Source organism: Myotis daubentonii, chromosome 10 (assembly GCF_963259705.1).
Source record: "Myotis daubentonii chromosome 10, mMyoDau2.1, whole genome shotgun sequence".
NCBI classification, from domain to species: domain Eukaryota; kingdom Metazoa; phylum Chordata; class Mammalia; order Chiroptera; family Vespertilionidae; genus Myotis; species Myotis daubentonii.
In genome coordinates, this window is record NC_081849.1 from 34890070 (window position 1) to 34905359 (window position 15290).

The 15290-nt window shown below is 42.7% G+C and overlaps 1 protein-coding gene across 4 annotated transcripts in view; it reads right to left on the reverse strand.

Moving 5' to 3' along the window:
* Window positions 1–4024: 4024 nt before the first annotated feature.
* TCAF1 (TRPM8 channel associated factor 1) overlaps window positions 4025–15290 on the reverse strand; it is a 46170-nt gene continuing 34904 nt past the window's right edge. For all 4 annotated transcript variants that reach the window (XM_059712066.1, XM_059712068.1, XM_059712065.1 and 1 more), the window contains exons 3-9: window positions 12955–13949; window positions 12598–12695; window positions 11373–11586; window positions 10827–11066; window positions 9675–10012; window positions 7728–7978; window positions 4025–4392 (exon numbers count right to left, since the gene is read on the reverse strand). In XM_059712066.1, the coding sequence (XP_059568049.1) occupies window positions 4383–4392; window positions 7728–7978; window positions 9675–10012; window positions 10827–11066; window positions 11373–11586; window positions 12598–12695; window positions 12955–13949 (2146 nt within the window). In that variant the 3' untranslated portion in view covers window positions 4025–4382. The remainder of the gene's footprint in view (window positions 4393–7727; window positions 7979–9674; window positions 10013–10826; window positions 11067–11372; window positions 11587–12597; window positions 12696–12954; window positions 13950–15290) is intronic.

The following is a 15290-nucleotide window of genomic DNA, read 5'->3' on the forward strand; positions in this document are numbered from 1 at the left end:
ATGTATACACATTTTTAAAATAATTATATGGGTTCCTATATAATACAGATGAACAACAGTAACTTTTTAATGGCCCTCAGGTGCACATATTTGTATTAACATAACACTTGGCTCCTGTTACCAGTCGTCAATGCATGGCTCATTTTAATTTACTCATTCATTTATTCTATTTATTTCTCATATATAATAAACAACTATGAAATCCACCACCTGACATGAGACTAGGACATTGGTAATAACTCAAACTGCCCAAGCTTTCCTATGAATGAAATGCTTCTTCTTTATAGCATTTAAATGCACAAGAATCCAAATGCACAAGTAGCATTTCTATAGCTCTCTTGAATTAGATATGGAATTGTTTGTGTGTACATGTAGTTAGATTTATGAAAAGTTGAGGCTCACCTTCACCCTTCTCTACTACACTTGGAAGACTGACTCCAATGATGTGGGTCAAAGAAAGAAATCGGTTTCAAGGTGGAAGTCAAATAGGGTCCAAAAGCTTTAAAGGAGTAAAGCACATAGGCATGAAGTGAAAGAAGGATGTCAACAAAAATAATCAACATCTAAAGTCATATCTGGTTAGCTATTGACCTGTTAAATACATATATTAGGTGAGGTTGTGACCCCTGGTAGGGACATTGCTTTAAAGATGAAATATATCAGAGATTAATCTTACGAGGAATTCTAATAAATGCAATTGTTGAAGATTGGCTGTAGGGTTAATACTCATTAGAGAGCTCTAGTTGGCCTTGGGAATTAGACAATAAGACAGTAAACTAATGGAGAAAAAACAGCCAAGGAATAGCAGGACACAAGAAACTTGGGAGCCTGAAGATTTCCACTAGATAGTTGACTGTTTCTCCCAAATACAGAGGAAAAATAGCTGAAAATAGATTATGTTCAGGAAAAGAACAAACCAAGGAGACTGACAGATGGATAGAAATCTCTGACACCAGTTGATCTCATATGAGATTAAAACTTAATAAAACTGTCCAATGAATCAGAGTGCAGGATAGCCTACAGCTCCATATGGTATTGAAATGGTATTGGAATAGGGACAAATACTATGTGCCTTCTTGGGAAAGAACACTAGTTGGCAATCTTCACACAATACTCTATTGTGCATTCATTCACTCAACAAATACTGAAAACCTGCTAGACAGTAAACTTGATCACCAGACTCACGGTGATACAGGGGCAGGTTTTGTTTTCATGGAACACCTGCAGAAACAAGGTGAAGTATGTTAGAATAGTTGAAGGATATTAAGTGTGGCTACAACTAGATAGTAATGGGGAGCTTTGATGAGCCAGGACACATGAAAGAATCAACACACCTGAGGGCCTTATAAGCCATGTTAAGGGTTTTGGTTGGACTATAGCTTAGTTGATATGAAGCCACTGAAGGATTTTTTATTTGACTTTATTAACAAATTTTCAAAGTAATACATGCAGAAGGTAGAAAATTAAATGGTACAGAGGACTTGAAATGAAAAACACAGTACCCCACTCCACCCTTTTTAACCCTAGTCCCGTTCCCTAGAGACAATGCATTTAACAATTTCTATTTTTAGATATTCTAAATTCCTAACATTAAATAATGTTTGAACAATAATTTCTTGGTTTATTAACTTTAGACAATCTTTAATAATACACCATTACAAAAGATAAGGATTTAACTTACACTATCCTCACTTTTCCTTTGCTTATCTTTTCCCAAGTTTTTGATAGTTATCATTTTAATGCTTCTATTGAATTTATAGCTTTGAACCACATACCAATCCTCCAGTTCTTGTTCCATTAACTGTAGATTCTTTTTCCATCCCCACTTTAAATATATGAGTAGCCCTACTCTTCCTTCCACCTCTTTTCCCACAGCCAATTTTCAACCTCTTTCTGCTCTCTTTAACTTGTCAGGGTTAATTTCAATTTCATTTCTGAATAAAAAATTAAGTCTTTCATGTTTTGCCTATAGGCTGATCAGAACACTAAGTACCAATAAATAGCATTTATATTATTTTGGCTATATAAATACTGTTTACTGAGAGCCACATAGAAGCTAGGACATTTTCTTCCATATACATCCAATGTCATGCCTGTGCCATTTGAAAGGAAATAGACTTACCGCCAATGTCAAATTGAGTCTCTTCTTATATTCCATGAGTATTTTTATTGTTGTTGTTTTAGAAATGGGCTTAAATTTCTTTTTTTTAAAATATATTTTATTGAGTTTTTACAGAGAGGAGAGGAGAGAGATAGAGTTAGAAACGTCGATGAGAAACATCGACCAGATGCCTCCTGCACACTCCCCACTGGGGATGTGCCCGCAACCAAGGTACATGCCCTTGACCGGAATCGAACCTGGGACCTTTCAGTCCGCAGGCTGACACTCTATCCACTGAGCCAAACCGGTTTCGGCTGGGCTTGAATTTCTTGACATATTTTTGTTTTGTTTCCTTTTTGGTTGACTAAAGAATGTATGTACTCAATACTCTCAAACATTGTAGCTTCTCAGTGATACTATCCTTGGCACAAAATGAATATTCTTCCCAGAGAGCCTGAGACTGTGTACTCTCATCTGAACTGGGTCTGTGTGCTGGATAACTAACTGTCACTCTAGAGTGAGACATCCTGTTGGATAACAGTCACTCTAAATCAGGGGTGGGGAACATCCAGTCCTTGGCCCGAGAAATCATTTGGTCTTGCCCTGCCAAGGCATTAGGGATGAGTTAATTAAATGTTTGACCAAATATAACAAGCTAATTTTTAGGTTGATAATTTTGTATGGCCTAAAAATGATGTTATAAATATCCAAATGGCCCTTGGCAGAAAAATGGTTCTCTACCCCTACTCCAGAGTGAGACATCCTGTTGGATAACTGTCACTCTAGAGTGATACATCCTGCCTGGGTGAGGTCCATTGTTTCCTAGATTCTGTTTCTTCCTCTTTCTTGGTTCTCATCCTCATTTTGCTGGAGAACTTCCTCAAGATATTTCTTCAGTAAGGGTGCAGCGAAGGTAGACTTGCTGAAAACTTGCATGTCAGAAAATATATTTTGACTTGACTCAAGAGCTTGGCTTGCTATGGAATTCTGGGTACATAATTTTTCATAAGGTGTGTGAAGACATTGTTCCATTGGCTTCTAGTTTTTAGTGTTGCTGACGAAAAATCTGCTGCCCAGTCTGTTTCTCATTCCTGTTTGGCTAAGCTAATTATGATGACCCAATTTTTTTTTCTCTCTGGGCAGTTTTAATGTCTTCCCTCTATCCTTAATATTCCAAAATTTCACATAATTGTGTCTCAATGTAGGTTTTATTGGAGCCCCCTGAATCTGGAGACTTAGTTCTTTCTGTTCTTCAATTATTTTTTTTCTTTGCCTATATTTTCTGTTTTCTCTTTAAAAAACACTAATGGTTAGATATTGTCTAGATCTTTCCTTTCTTCATAGTTTCTGCTGTTTATTTTTGATCTATATCTAGGGAGATTCCATCAACTTTATTTCTAGCTTGTCTATGGGGTATTTTTTGACAATATTTCACTTGTAAAGGGCTCTCCTTATTCTCAGTTTTTCCTTTCTCTGTAGCATCCTGTTTTCATCTTACAAATATACCTCAGATCTTTCTGAAGATATAACTAGATTTTAAAGTTACTGTTTCCATTTTGACTTTGTTTCCTCCAGAATTGGGTGCAGTTTTCCAATCTCCTAATTCTAATTGGTAATTTTTTCTTACATACGTCTCCCTTGGCCCTCCCCCCCCCCCCCCCCCCCCCCCCAGTGCTCAATGTCTGGTAATTCCTATCTGACCAGTTGTATTTAAGGATTAATATAATGTTGACTTTTATAGGAGTTGATATGGGTTTCCTCTGTCATTGTATGGTTTGGTCTGTTTTTCCAGTAAGCTTCTTCTATGACTAGAAACGCTTGGTTACTTGAGTATGGGGCGTTTCAACTGTCAGTAAAGAATTAGCTGATAGGCTAAGGGATCACTTATTTACATAAAAAGAAATTTCATTCTGAAGCACCAACTCCTACCTCTCTCAGGTAATTTATTCAATTTCTTTATATAAACAACAACAACAACAACAATAGCAACAACAGAGTTCTCACTGGTACCAATAGTTGACTGCCTGAATTCTATGCACAAGGGATAGGGTAGAATGCGATGGGGTTCAATTTTACAACTGGTATAATTCTTTAGTAGATTGACTTTTTAGGTGCCCAAGCCTCTCTGTGGTTATGTTATTCAGATCAGCTTATATTCTCTCTGAAAGGTACCTTCACTCTTTCATTCTTTTTTCATACTTCATCCACTTTCTGTCCAGAAATGTGTTGAGGTCTTCTTCATTCATAACCAAATGCCTTCCAGTTTTCTTTTACTTCAATTTCAATGGGGCCTGTAGAGGGAGGAGAGATAAATTTGTATGTTCAGTTCATCATCTTAAATTCAAAGTAGCCCTGGAAGCTTTTAAGTAAGGAGGTAGTATGGATAATTTTACATTTTTAAGACATCCCCGGGGCTGTACTGATGAAAATGGATTAAAGAGGGCAAGAATAGATATAAGTATTATTCTAAATAACTCAGGATCTAATTTCCTTTCTGAGAACATGCAATATCTGGGACTTTGGGGAGTCAGGCACTTCATCAAAATAACCCATTATTCAAAATCCAATAAGCTAGTAGATGCTTTCATGGTGCCCTAGAGGGAAGGACTGAAACCTGAATAACCTGAAACCTAAAAAGAGTTGAATGACACTAAAGGGATCATCCTAGCTCTGTCTATTGGGAAACACTTCAGGAGCCTACCTCAGATTCTTCCTTTGAACTGGAATTTGGGATAAACAAAGGTATTTTTTGTTCTGATAAAATTAGATGAGGAGCAAGTACAAGCAGCCAAAGTGCTGGCAAGTAGAGACATAAAGATATCTCTATTTGCTGGTCGATTTCTTCATTTACTCATTTATTTTGTTATTCAAAGCACTGTAGTTACTAACACCCACTGTAATCAGAATGCCCAGGTTCAAATCCCAGCTCTATCACTTGTTGGCAGTGTAGCCTTAGGCACTTCAATTGCCCTCCATAAAATTCAGTTTGCTCATTCCTAAAAAAAGGAGCAGTAAATTTCCATCTTATAAGATCACTGTGAGGATTTAATGAAACTATATATATAAAGGAACCAGTCCAATAACTGGCATGTACTTGACATCCCACTAATCGATAGCAATTATTATTATTTTTTTTGTAATCCTCACCTGAGGATATTTCTTCCATTGACTTTTTTTAGAGAGAGAGTGGAGGGGAAGGAGACACAGAGAGGGAGAGAGAGGGAGAGAGAGGGAGAGAGGAACATTGATATGAGAGAGACACATTGATTGATTGTTTCCTGTGTGTGTCCCAACTGGGGCCAGGAATCGAGCCTGCAACTGAAATACATGCCCTTGACCAGGAATTGAATATTTGACCCATTGGTCTGCAGACCAATGCTCTAACCACTGAACAAACTGGCCAGGGGTTGATAGCAATTATTTTAAAGGTTGAATGGCCCTAACTGGTTTGGCTCAGTGGATAGAGCATCGGCTTGTGGACTCAAGGGTCCCAGGTTCGATTCCGGTCAAGGGCATGTCCCTTGGTTGCGGGCACATCCCCAATAGGGAGTGTGCAGGAGGCAGCTGATCGATGTTTCTCTCTCATCAATGTTCCTAGCTCTCTATCCCTCTCCCTTCCTCTCTGTAAAAAATCAATAAAATATATATTTTAAAGGTTGAATGGACATTCAACATCTATGTTTAAAGCACCCAGATGAAAGATATTCATGAAATAAGGGAAAATACTTCTATGATTGAGAAATGACATAATAAAAAATCCAGCCTTAGCCGGTTTGGCTCAGTGGATAGGGCGTCGGCCTGTGGACTGAAGGGTCCCTGGTTCAATTCCAGTCAAGGGCACAAGCCTGAGTTGCAGCTCGATCCCCAGTAGGGGGCGTGCAGTAGGCAGCCGGTCAATGATTCTCTCATCATTGATGTTTTTCTCTCTCTCTCCCTCCCTCTTCCCCTCTGAAATCAATAAAAACACATTTTAAAAAATCCAAAGAGAAACATCTAGGTCAAATCTTATTATTTATGCACCCACCCAGTTTTCAGTAAAGCAAACAAAATGGTGTATTACAATAACTAAATAAAAAGAAGTGAGCTAAAAGAAAACTGGCTGGATGTATACAACATTAATCCTACATCCTCGACTCTAGTTGAAGCTACAAAGAAATGGGAGTTTCTGAATATGATTAGAAGAACATTTAAGAAAATCTTTTAATCAAGTGAAATTCAAGTTGGTTATATCTAGTTCTTTTATTCCAAAGTAAATATTTCTATATTGTGTGAACTTTATCTGCTCAACTAGTAACTCTTGACAATGATAGAAATCTGTGTCACTATGGAAATATAAACACCAACACTGAGCCAGTTGCCCATTGTTTGCTAAAGACAAGCATCCTACTGGAATTTTCCTGAGTTTTCAAGTGATATCCACTCTTTATTTAATCAAAGATGGAATTCTACCTGAACAATGGAACTGAGTAAAGAGCCTAAAACCCTAAGTAGCTTGTAAAACCCTGTGAATTTAGAGCCCTTCCTTTAGATCATAAAGCAACTACCAGACTCCTTTTAGAGGTTGGTGTAGGAAGTGTAGGAGGGCATAGGATTAATTACACTGCTTTTGTAAAAGCCATCTAAAAGTGAAGTCTAGTTCTCCAATGATAGTGAGTTAATTTGATGATAATAATGGCAGTTGACATTTTCTTTGTACCTACTAACGGCCAGCTAACTGTTCTAATCACTTTCAGAGGCACTAAAATTTAATCCTCACAATAATCCTATGAAATCAATCCCATTTTAGAGATGAGGAAATTGGGTGACAGAGACATTAAGGAACTAGCCCAGAGTCATACAACTAACAGGTGAAAGAACCACGATTTGGAGGCAGGGGAGTCAACTGTGAGAGTTGATGATCTTAACCTCTAGGCTATGGGAAGTAGTCAGCTCACTACTCTGTGAAACAGCATAAAATAAAGCAATCCCTTGGATAGTATGCACTGTATTCACAAACCTCTTCAGAATTACTGAGTCTCTATGACAACCCGTGGGGTAGGAATTTTTATCCTCATCGTATACACAAAGAAATAAGAATACCAAAATAAAACAACTTTCCTAAGAGCTAACCCTAGCTATGGGTTCTATTTCACCAGATTACTTTTCAAGCTCTTTGAAAACTACCCAATACACAAAATATATGAGTCCTCAGGGAGCTATGAAAATCATGATAAATTTGTATTTCAGTTGGGTTCTATGGTCAGGGTTTTTGGAATAACTCATTAAAAATAAAATCCAGTGAGTCCTCAGGATGTCAGGATGAGAACTACTCTCTGTGGGCTATGGGCCATGATGGTGAACCAAGGGCTAGCATAGAAAGCTCTCAGAACTGTCCCAATTAGGGTTAGGAGTGAATCTGATAGCAGAGAGCTGAGGAACAAGACTCATAAACAGAAGGCCTTGCCCCTGAGAAATTCTGATTCCACTTTCTTACTGTGTTTTTAACCCACTTTCGAGAGACAAAACTAGGGCAGTGAGCCCAGAGGACAAGGCTAGAGCCCTAAGAGACAGAGGCTGAGGAGTGAATCGTTGTCTCTGTCTACCTCCCCACACCTCTCTATCTGCCACCTTGCTGGGCACTCCTTACATCTGTGTGAGGAGGTACAATTTCATAATATTTTCCTTCCATTCAGGCAGATAGGCCAGGCTGGTAGCCACTTCCTTCTGGATTGGCCAGGCCCAGGCCTCAAAGAAGGGAGCCAGGTTCTTCTGCACTTGGTGGGAGAACATCTTCACCCACAGATTCATCTTGTCAACATTGTCGGTGGGCAAGTTGGTCTGGTTACGATACTCAGTGAAGAGACGGATGAAGGGCTCCCAACCAAAGGCTTCCTGGAGCTGAAAAGAGAAGGATGAGGCAGGATGAGACAGTTAGTCTACAACAAGAAGACCTAAAAAACACTCTGATAAATGAATTTACTGCATTGAACCCCTTCAACACTAATTGCATGGCTATGACGGACCATCTTTCCTGTTTTATCTGCTGGCCTCATACCCTAACTCTCTCATATTTGAATCTTAAGAAGGGCCTCTCGCCCAGTTGATGTGGCTCAGTGGTTGAGTGTCGACCCAAGCACCAGAAGGTGGTTAGTTCGATGCCTGATCAGGGCACATGCCCTGGTTGCGGGCTTGATCCCCAGTAGGGGGCATACAGGAAGCAAATAATACGTTTCTCTCTCTCTCTTCCTTCCTCTCTCTGAAATCAATTTTTAAAAAAGGGGTCTCTCAGCTAGCACAGTGCTCAGCACAAAGAAGACACTCAATAAATGATTGTGTGTTGTGCTTGTGGGGCTGAGGCAGTTAAATCTATCATTATTCATATATCTCACTAGATTATGTAATATCTCACTAGGATATTACACAAAGCTTTAAAATGGGCTGGCATGAAAAAAAAAGTCCTTATATCTTTCATAGTTTCAAAGTTAAACCCAATATTTGGGGAACTCCTATCCTGACATAATCCTCATTAATCATAGATCTTTGTTAATTTACAAGGCAACTAAAATGGCCTTGGGCGGGGTGGAGGGGGCGGGGGGGGTATGAGTCTGGTAGAAGCAGAACACTATATATATTCTAGGTAGCTAGAGTTAAGAGTATCATTTCAGAAAGGTACCCATCCTGAGACCATTGGAAACAGCCCATGTTAGGCTGGGTTATAGAGCTGTAGCATGAAAAGAGACATTAGCAGTTCCCTAGAACAACCTCAACTTTATGTCACAGATGTGGAACTTTTGTCCCTGGGGTGAAGTGGCCCTAATGACAAGTTAAGTAGAGTCCCCCAGGCAGTTTCACTGCCATTCTCAAGGCCACGGGAATAAACACAGAGGAACTGGAGCAGGTGGAAAAACCAGACCACATCGTGTGACTGGTCTGGGATTGAGTTCCAGAATCCAAGGTGATGAAACGCTCCACAATGAACTGGGAACTAATCCAGGGTCTCAGGGGCAGAACTGGGGTGTTTGAATGATAATTCAAGGCAAAGGCCACCTCCATGTTCAGGCCAGGGAGAAATCTTAGATCACCTATAAGGTGGAAACAGGCACAGCCAAGTCATATTGAGAAGAGGGTATACTCATCTGAGGAAAAAAAAATATGTCCTATCCCATATTTGTTTTGTGTGTGGGGAGGCTTTTTGGTTTTAGATAGCTATTAAATAGCAGTCAATGGTGTCAATCTCAGTTATGTCTGGTCTAAAGCCTGTGATAGTAACTGTATTTATAGCAATACACATGCCTCTACCATGTTTTCACCTCTCTCAGTGCTTCCTATCTAGTCTCATGCATTTCTTCAAGTTCATAGGGTGAGGGTGGGGATGAGGCAGTTAACTCTACTTAGGATCATGCAAAATGATATACTGAGAGGCATCATCTAATAGGACTGTCACAATTGGGCTTTGTTAGGGTCTCCTGAGGCCTAGCGTGGGAGACAGGTGTAGTGGGAGGTCTTCTGGGTTACAAGAACATCACCTAACAATGATGCTCTGGTATCTCCAGAATAAAGGGTTCCCATCACCCTTCCTTTTTGCCTAGTATACCTGTAAGTATGTTTCCAGGGCTGTCCACGCATTCCAGTTTTTCAGATTGGGACCCTTGCTCAGGTAGATTCTGACTCTTTTCTCCCGAACTGGGGGCCACAGGGCAATATTGGCACGGCCTCGAGGAATGCCCAAGACCGTTTCGTGAACATAAACACACCACAGGTTGCAGGTGGCCTCAGTGGTGTGTGGTGGGAATTCCCACTCCTGCCGCTGCTGGTTGCGGCCAAGCTCATGGACAGGGCCCCATAGCCCCTTGGTTCTGATGAGTTTCTCATTGATGAGCTCCTGCACTGACTCCAGGTGGCACATGATGGGGTACCCCGCATGCATCCAGCCTGAAAATAGAGGAGGGAGGTGGAGGGTTAGAGTGCTCCCCACATATCTTACAAAGTTCTTCTCTGTTTTGTATCTCCCAAAATACTTAGTAACCCCAATGACTTCCAGAACCCCGTACTGCTCAGAAGGTCAATCCAAATCCAGGGCTTTCCTCCTTATCCTCTCACTCTGTAATGATCCCTCATCCTCATTCTGAACTGAGAGCATGTGCTTATGGGAGGTGATGCAGGTCCCAAATCACTGTTCATGTTACTACTCAAGATTTCTATGTTTATGAGAGTGCCCTGTACATGGGAACCTATGTCATTATACTCTTTTCTCAAAATTAAGAATTCATTGAGGGTGTTTCCCTTCTTGTCATTTAGATGTGGAGTTGCCCACATTAATATTACTTTATAGTGATCGTAAGCCAAAAAAACCTAGATTCTAGAGCAATGTCCATGCTTATTTAATTTCTATAGACCCCCTTATAGAAATAAAATTTCTATAGGCCCAAATTTTTTAGGCCTCCTGGCTCACTGGTAAAACACCATCAAAATATCACTTTAAACGTCTTCCTCAATGTCTATTGAGGGTACACACAATATATTAATTATCCATTCCATAATTGTTGGACATTTAGGTAGTTTCCAAATTTTGTGAAAGTCACTGAGTCTATTTTTTTTTTTAAATACACCTTTTTCCTTTTCATTTAAATAACGAGGATTACATCTTATTTGTCTTGCTAGAAAAGCATGTTTTCCCTGCTGGCTGCCTAATGCATGGCCTTTGGGAGAAAGAAGTCCCACAGGGCTGCTTGGAATAGGCACCCACCTACTGAAATCTGCACATCGGCAACAATCCTCTGAGGCAGACGCAAGGGGAAGGGCTCAGCCCCCAGCCGCGCCACAGCCTGCATCACCTCATCCCAGAGGCGAAGCACCGGCTCAGGATTATCCAGTGTGCGAAGGTTGGCGGTTGGCACTGTCAGGATGATGTTGTCCGTAGCCAGCTCTCCCCAGGGACCTGGATTCTCCTGGAGACACCTCTTCCACTCCTCCAGGGATGTCTCCCCTGAGAAGAGAGGCCATGGGGTTGAAATGCCCTCTTCCGAATCCCTTAGGTTAAAACACCTAACTTGAACCCCAGGAGGAGAACACCAAGGCCATGAACAACCATGTCCTCATCTCCATCCTTCTTCTATGGCATCCCCATGGATGTGGGTTGGTCTATCTCCTTGGCCCCAAAGATGAATCTAAGGAGGCTTACCTTCCTTCTTTCCTACAATCTGAATCTTTCTCTTCCTGCACCAAACAGTCCCAGTGTCCTCCTCACCCCCAACTCTCCTGCCCCAGGGTTCACTCCATAGCGCACACTCACCCAATTTGTAGAATGGAGCATGCACAGCCCCTTTCACAGTGATGGGCACAGAACCCAGCTTGCTGCTCTGAGGCACGATGATGTAGAGGAGGCCGCCCCAGAGGCAGGTGATTGATTTTGTGGTTTTGTCCAAGCAGCACCGGTTGATTACCAGTGGGCCTCGGAACAGCTTGCTGGCTCTGGTCAGGTCATCTGTGTGGCAGCCAATCTGTATCTGGAGCAGAGATACCCCCCCACAGAGTCACCTCAAGTGCATGCGGTGGAAGAGGATAATGCCCATGAGGTGGGGACAGGAAGGGCACCAGGCTATATGACCCCATGTCTATGAACTGTGTGTGCTAAACCTATGGAATTGCATCATTCTTTAGGTAGTATGGACTGAATGGTGTGAAAATATCCTCCTAGGGGAGTCAAACAGCTCTACTAAGGTGATGTTAAGATGCTGATGTGAGGGCACTAGGTGTTCCATGATGGGGACTCTGGTGTTGGCAATGGGATGGAAGGGATCCAGCCTTTTGCTGACTCCAGAGGAGGCCCAGTGGCATCTAGTGTGACAGGCTGATGTGGTAGAGGATTGACTCAGTTCTGATCTATAAGACTCCCCTTCCTGAGCCAGTGGAGTGACCCTTGTTTTTGGTGGAGTCCTAGAATTCTTTTCCTGGGTTTATGCTAATCAAACGCTAGGATAAATGCAGGCACAGAATAAGTCCTGTCACAGAGACCCTCAAGGGAGACAGAGCAGCACTGCAACTTAATATGTGACTAGGGTATGTATATGTGTAAGTGACAGAGCTGACGGGGGCCAGGGATAGCAAGGAACAGTCTTTGGCATCCCAGGAAGAAGCTGGAGTCAGAAAGGCCTTGAGCTACAGTGGGAGAGACATATGAGATGGAAGTGAACTAAGGTTTACTGAATACCACTGTGTGCTAGGGCGCATTCCACATGGCACCTTTCCTATTCCCTACTCTATGATATCAGTGAAACGCACAAAACTTCAGGGTGAGGAGGTGATTAGGTTTGAGTCCTGGCTCTGAAATATATCAGATCTATACATTTCAATCAATCACTTAACTGTTCTGCAGGTTAGTTGCCTCATCCTTAAAATGGGGGTAAAAGTACATGCCCCATATTGCCAGTAGAGTTTTTATGAGGATCAAGATGCCAACTGTGAAAGCAAGAACATTTGGGCTCCATGTTTCCTGGGGAGGTGGGGTGTGGCCTTACCTTCAGGTCAGCAGAGGCCGCAGCTTCAGGCAGGGAGACCTCTATAATTTGCCTTCCAGGTATGTACAGCCCAGTGCTCATCCAGCAATATCGGGTGCCTGTCAAAAGCATGGAAGGACTTTACTCCCCCTCCATAATCCCATCTCCATCCAGCATCTCCACAGGCCCTTCATCTTTCCAGTCCACGCTGCCCTGACTCAACTCTTGCAAACATTACCTAATGCCTCAATCCCTATCTCCTTAAAAGTACATGGCAAAGGGTGGAGATGGCCTTCTGGAAGTGATCAGGTCCCTGAAGTGAGCTAAGTCATCATGTCTCAGTCCCCCAACCCTGAGCTCCCACCCCTACTTCCATACCTGGATTGTTGCAGTTGACTTGAACAGTGATAGGAGATTCAGAGGGGCGCAGATAGGAGCTGCTGTACATGTCTTCAATTTCTGGGACTAACAGAGAGAGGTCACTCCCAGAGTGGGCCAGACCTGTGGCCAGGGAGAGCATAGCACCCCTGCAGCAGTCATTGATGACTGGGTTCTCTCGGGTCGCCACTGGGAGCCGGTATCGACTCAGCAGCTTCCTGAGGAGCCGATGCACAGACATATAGGCAGGGATCTCTTCTGCAGGGATCTGCAGGAAAGCTGCGCCATCCGGCCCCAGCTTTGCCAACCACCCCTTTTCCACATTCCCTCTCTTCCTGCCCATTATAACCTGGAACTCAGCCAGAGTGGAGCGGAAGTGATAGGTCCTTATCCCCGCTTTCGGAGTACGAAAGGGCCCTGGATTGAGGCTTTGGCTTGTGATACTGATGCCAAGGGGGTTGAGCAGGAGGTTCCCTGGGAACCGAGCCAGAGGCGACACTCCGGGGTTCTTGAAGGCCCACCACCAGGCTTGGGCTGCAACAAACAGGCCCCCACCCTCAGCTACAAATTCCTGCAGCTCCTTGACTCCCACATCACTCGTGGGCTCAAAACAATAGACACTCGCATCACTGGTCAGATTGGGCTCAATGCTGGTGTCTATGCCCCCAACTGCAAGCAGACCACTCATTGTCCTTAGTTCCGTCTGCACCACGATCTTGCCTCGGCGGCCTGCGTCCAGCCAACGCACAGCATTGAGCAGAAAGGGGCCCAGTTTACCCACAGTGAATAGTACCTTGTGGCCCATCACTACCACCCGGCCCCGGCCATAGCGGGCAGCCGCTATAACGCAACCGTGGTAGGAATCTAACCCCAGGGGAAAGGCTAAAGCTCCATGCACTAGCAGTTGGGATGGGAAACAATCCGAGTTGCTGATGTCCAGCTCAGAAATGCCGTGCAGAAGCTCCTCTCTGTCCTCGGAAAGATCGTCTTCACAACTGCAAAAGAGACACATGTTCTCTTAAAGGAGAGGCTCTGCAGATAGCTCTAGAACAGCGCCTGGCATATAGCAAGAGTCAGCTTTACTAATATTATCATCCTTAGCTCTTCCAGAGAGCGGGAGAACCTAGTGGGCAGATCTGACTTCACTGGGTATGGAGACTCCTTTGAGGGAAGACAGAGGGACTCAGCAATAATTCTGCTCTGCTTAATCTCTGTGTATAAATTCTCCAAAGGAAATCTCGAAGAAAGCCTTGCTGTGTTTACCCAACACTATATGTGAAATATTCTGGATTTAAGTGTTAAAAGTGCCCTTTAAGCATTACATAAAGAACTGGCCTGGCTGGTGTGGCTAAGTGGTTGTGTCAACCTATGAACTAGGAGGTCAGGGTTCTATTCCTGGTCAGGGCACATGTCCGTGTTTCAGGTTCCATCCCCAGTGGGTGATGTGCAGGAGGCAGCCGATAAATAATTCTCTCTCATTATTGATGTTTCTATCTCTCTCTCCCTTTCCCTTCCTTTCTGAAGTCAATAAAAATATATTAAACAAAAACAACAAAAGAACTGAATGGAAAATCATCTTTTCATCCTTATAAGGAGTCTTGTTTATAAATTTCATGCTATTAGTTTTCTGGAAAAAACTTCAATGGACAGTTGAGTTCATGGTGCTGTTAGAATCACTATTATTTCAAAACTAGAGGCCCAGTGTATGAAATTCATGCATGGTTAGGGTCCCTAGGCCTGGCTGGAGATCAGGGCCAATTGGGGCCTTCCTTCCCTGGCTGCCAACTGGGGCCTTCCTTCATTCCATGCCACTCCCTGGTGATCAGCACATGACATAGTGAGGGATCGAACTCCCGGTCTCCCGGTCAAACTCCTGAGGGGATACTTTGCATATTAGCCTTTTATATATATCTATAGATGTGGGCCAGGGGGGCTGACTGGACTCAATTCTAGTGAGACCCTCCTGTTACCTGAACCCAAGAGGACTGACTATCTACTCCAGCTCTTCAGCCATTCATTGCCAGCCCACAGGACTGCTGCATATCCATGCTATATGTTTTTTCAGAGCACCATCTGTTCCTGCCCAAAATGGAGATGGAGCCTGTGGGATGATTAGGGAATATGGGGGCAGAGTGACCTCTATAAGCTGAGATCCCAGAGCTGAGATCCCAGTGGTATAGATCCCTATACCATTTGTGATAGGTAAGGCTATGGCAACTGTATGGTCAGAAGGAAGCTGCAAGGAAACACTGAAAAACAATGAATTTTAGCTTCTGCATTTAAATCAAGATCAATTTTTAATTATTTATTATGTATGGAGTGGGATACATTTCGAG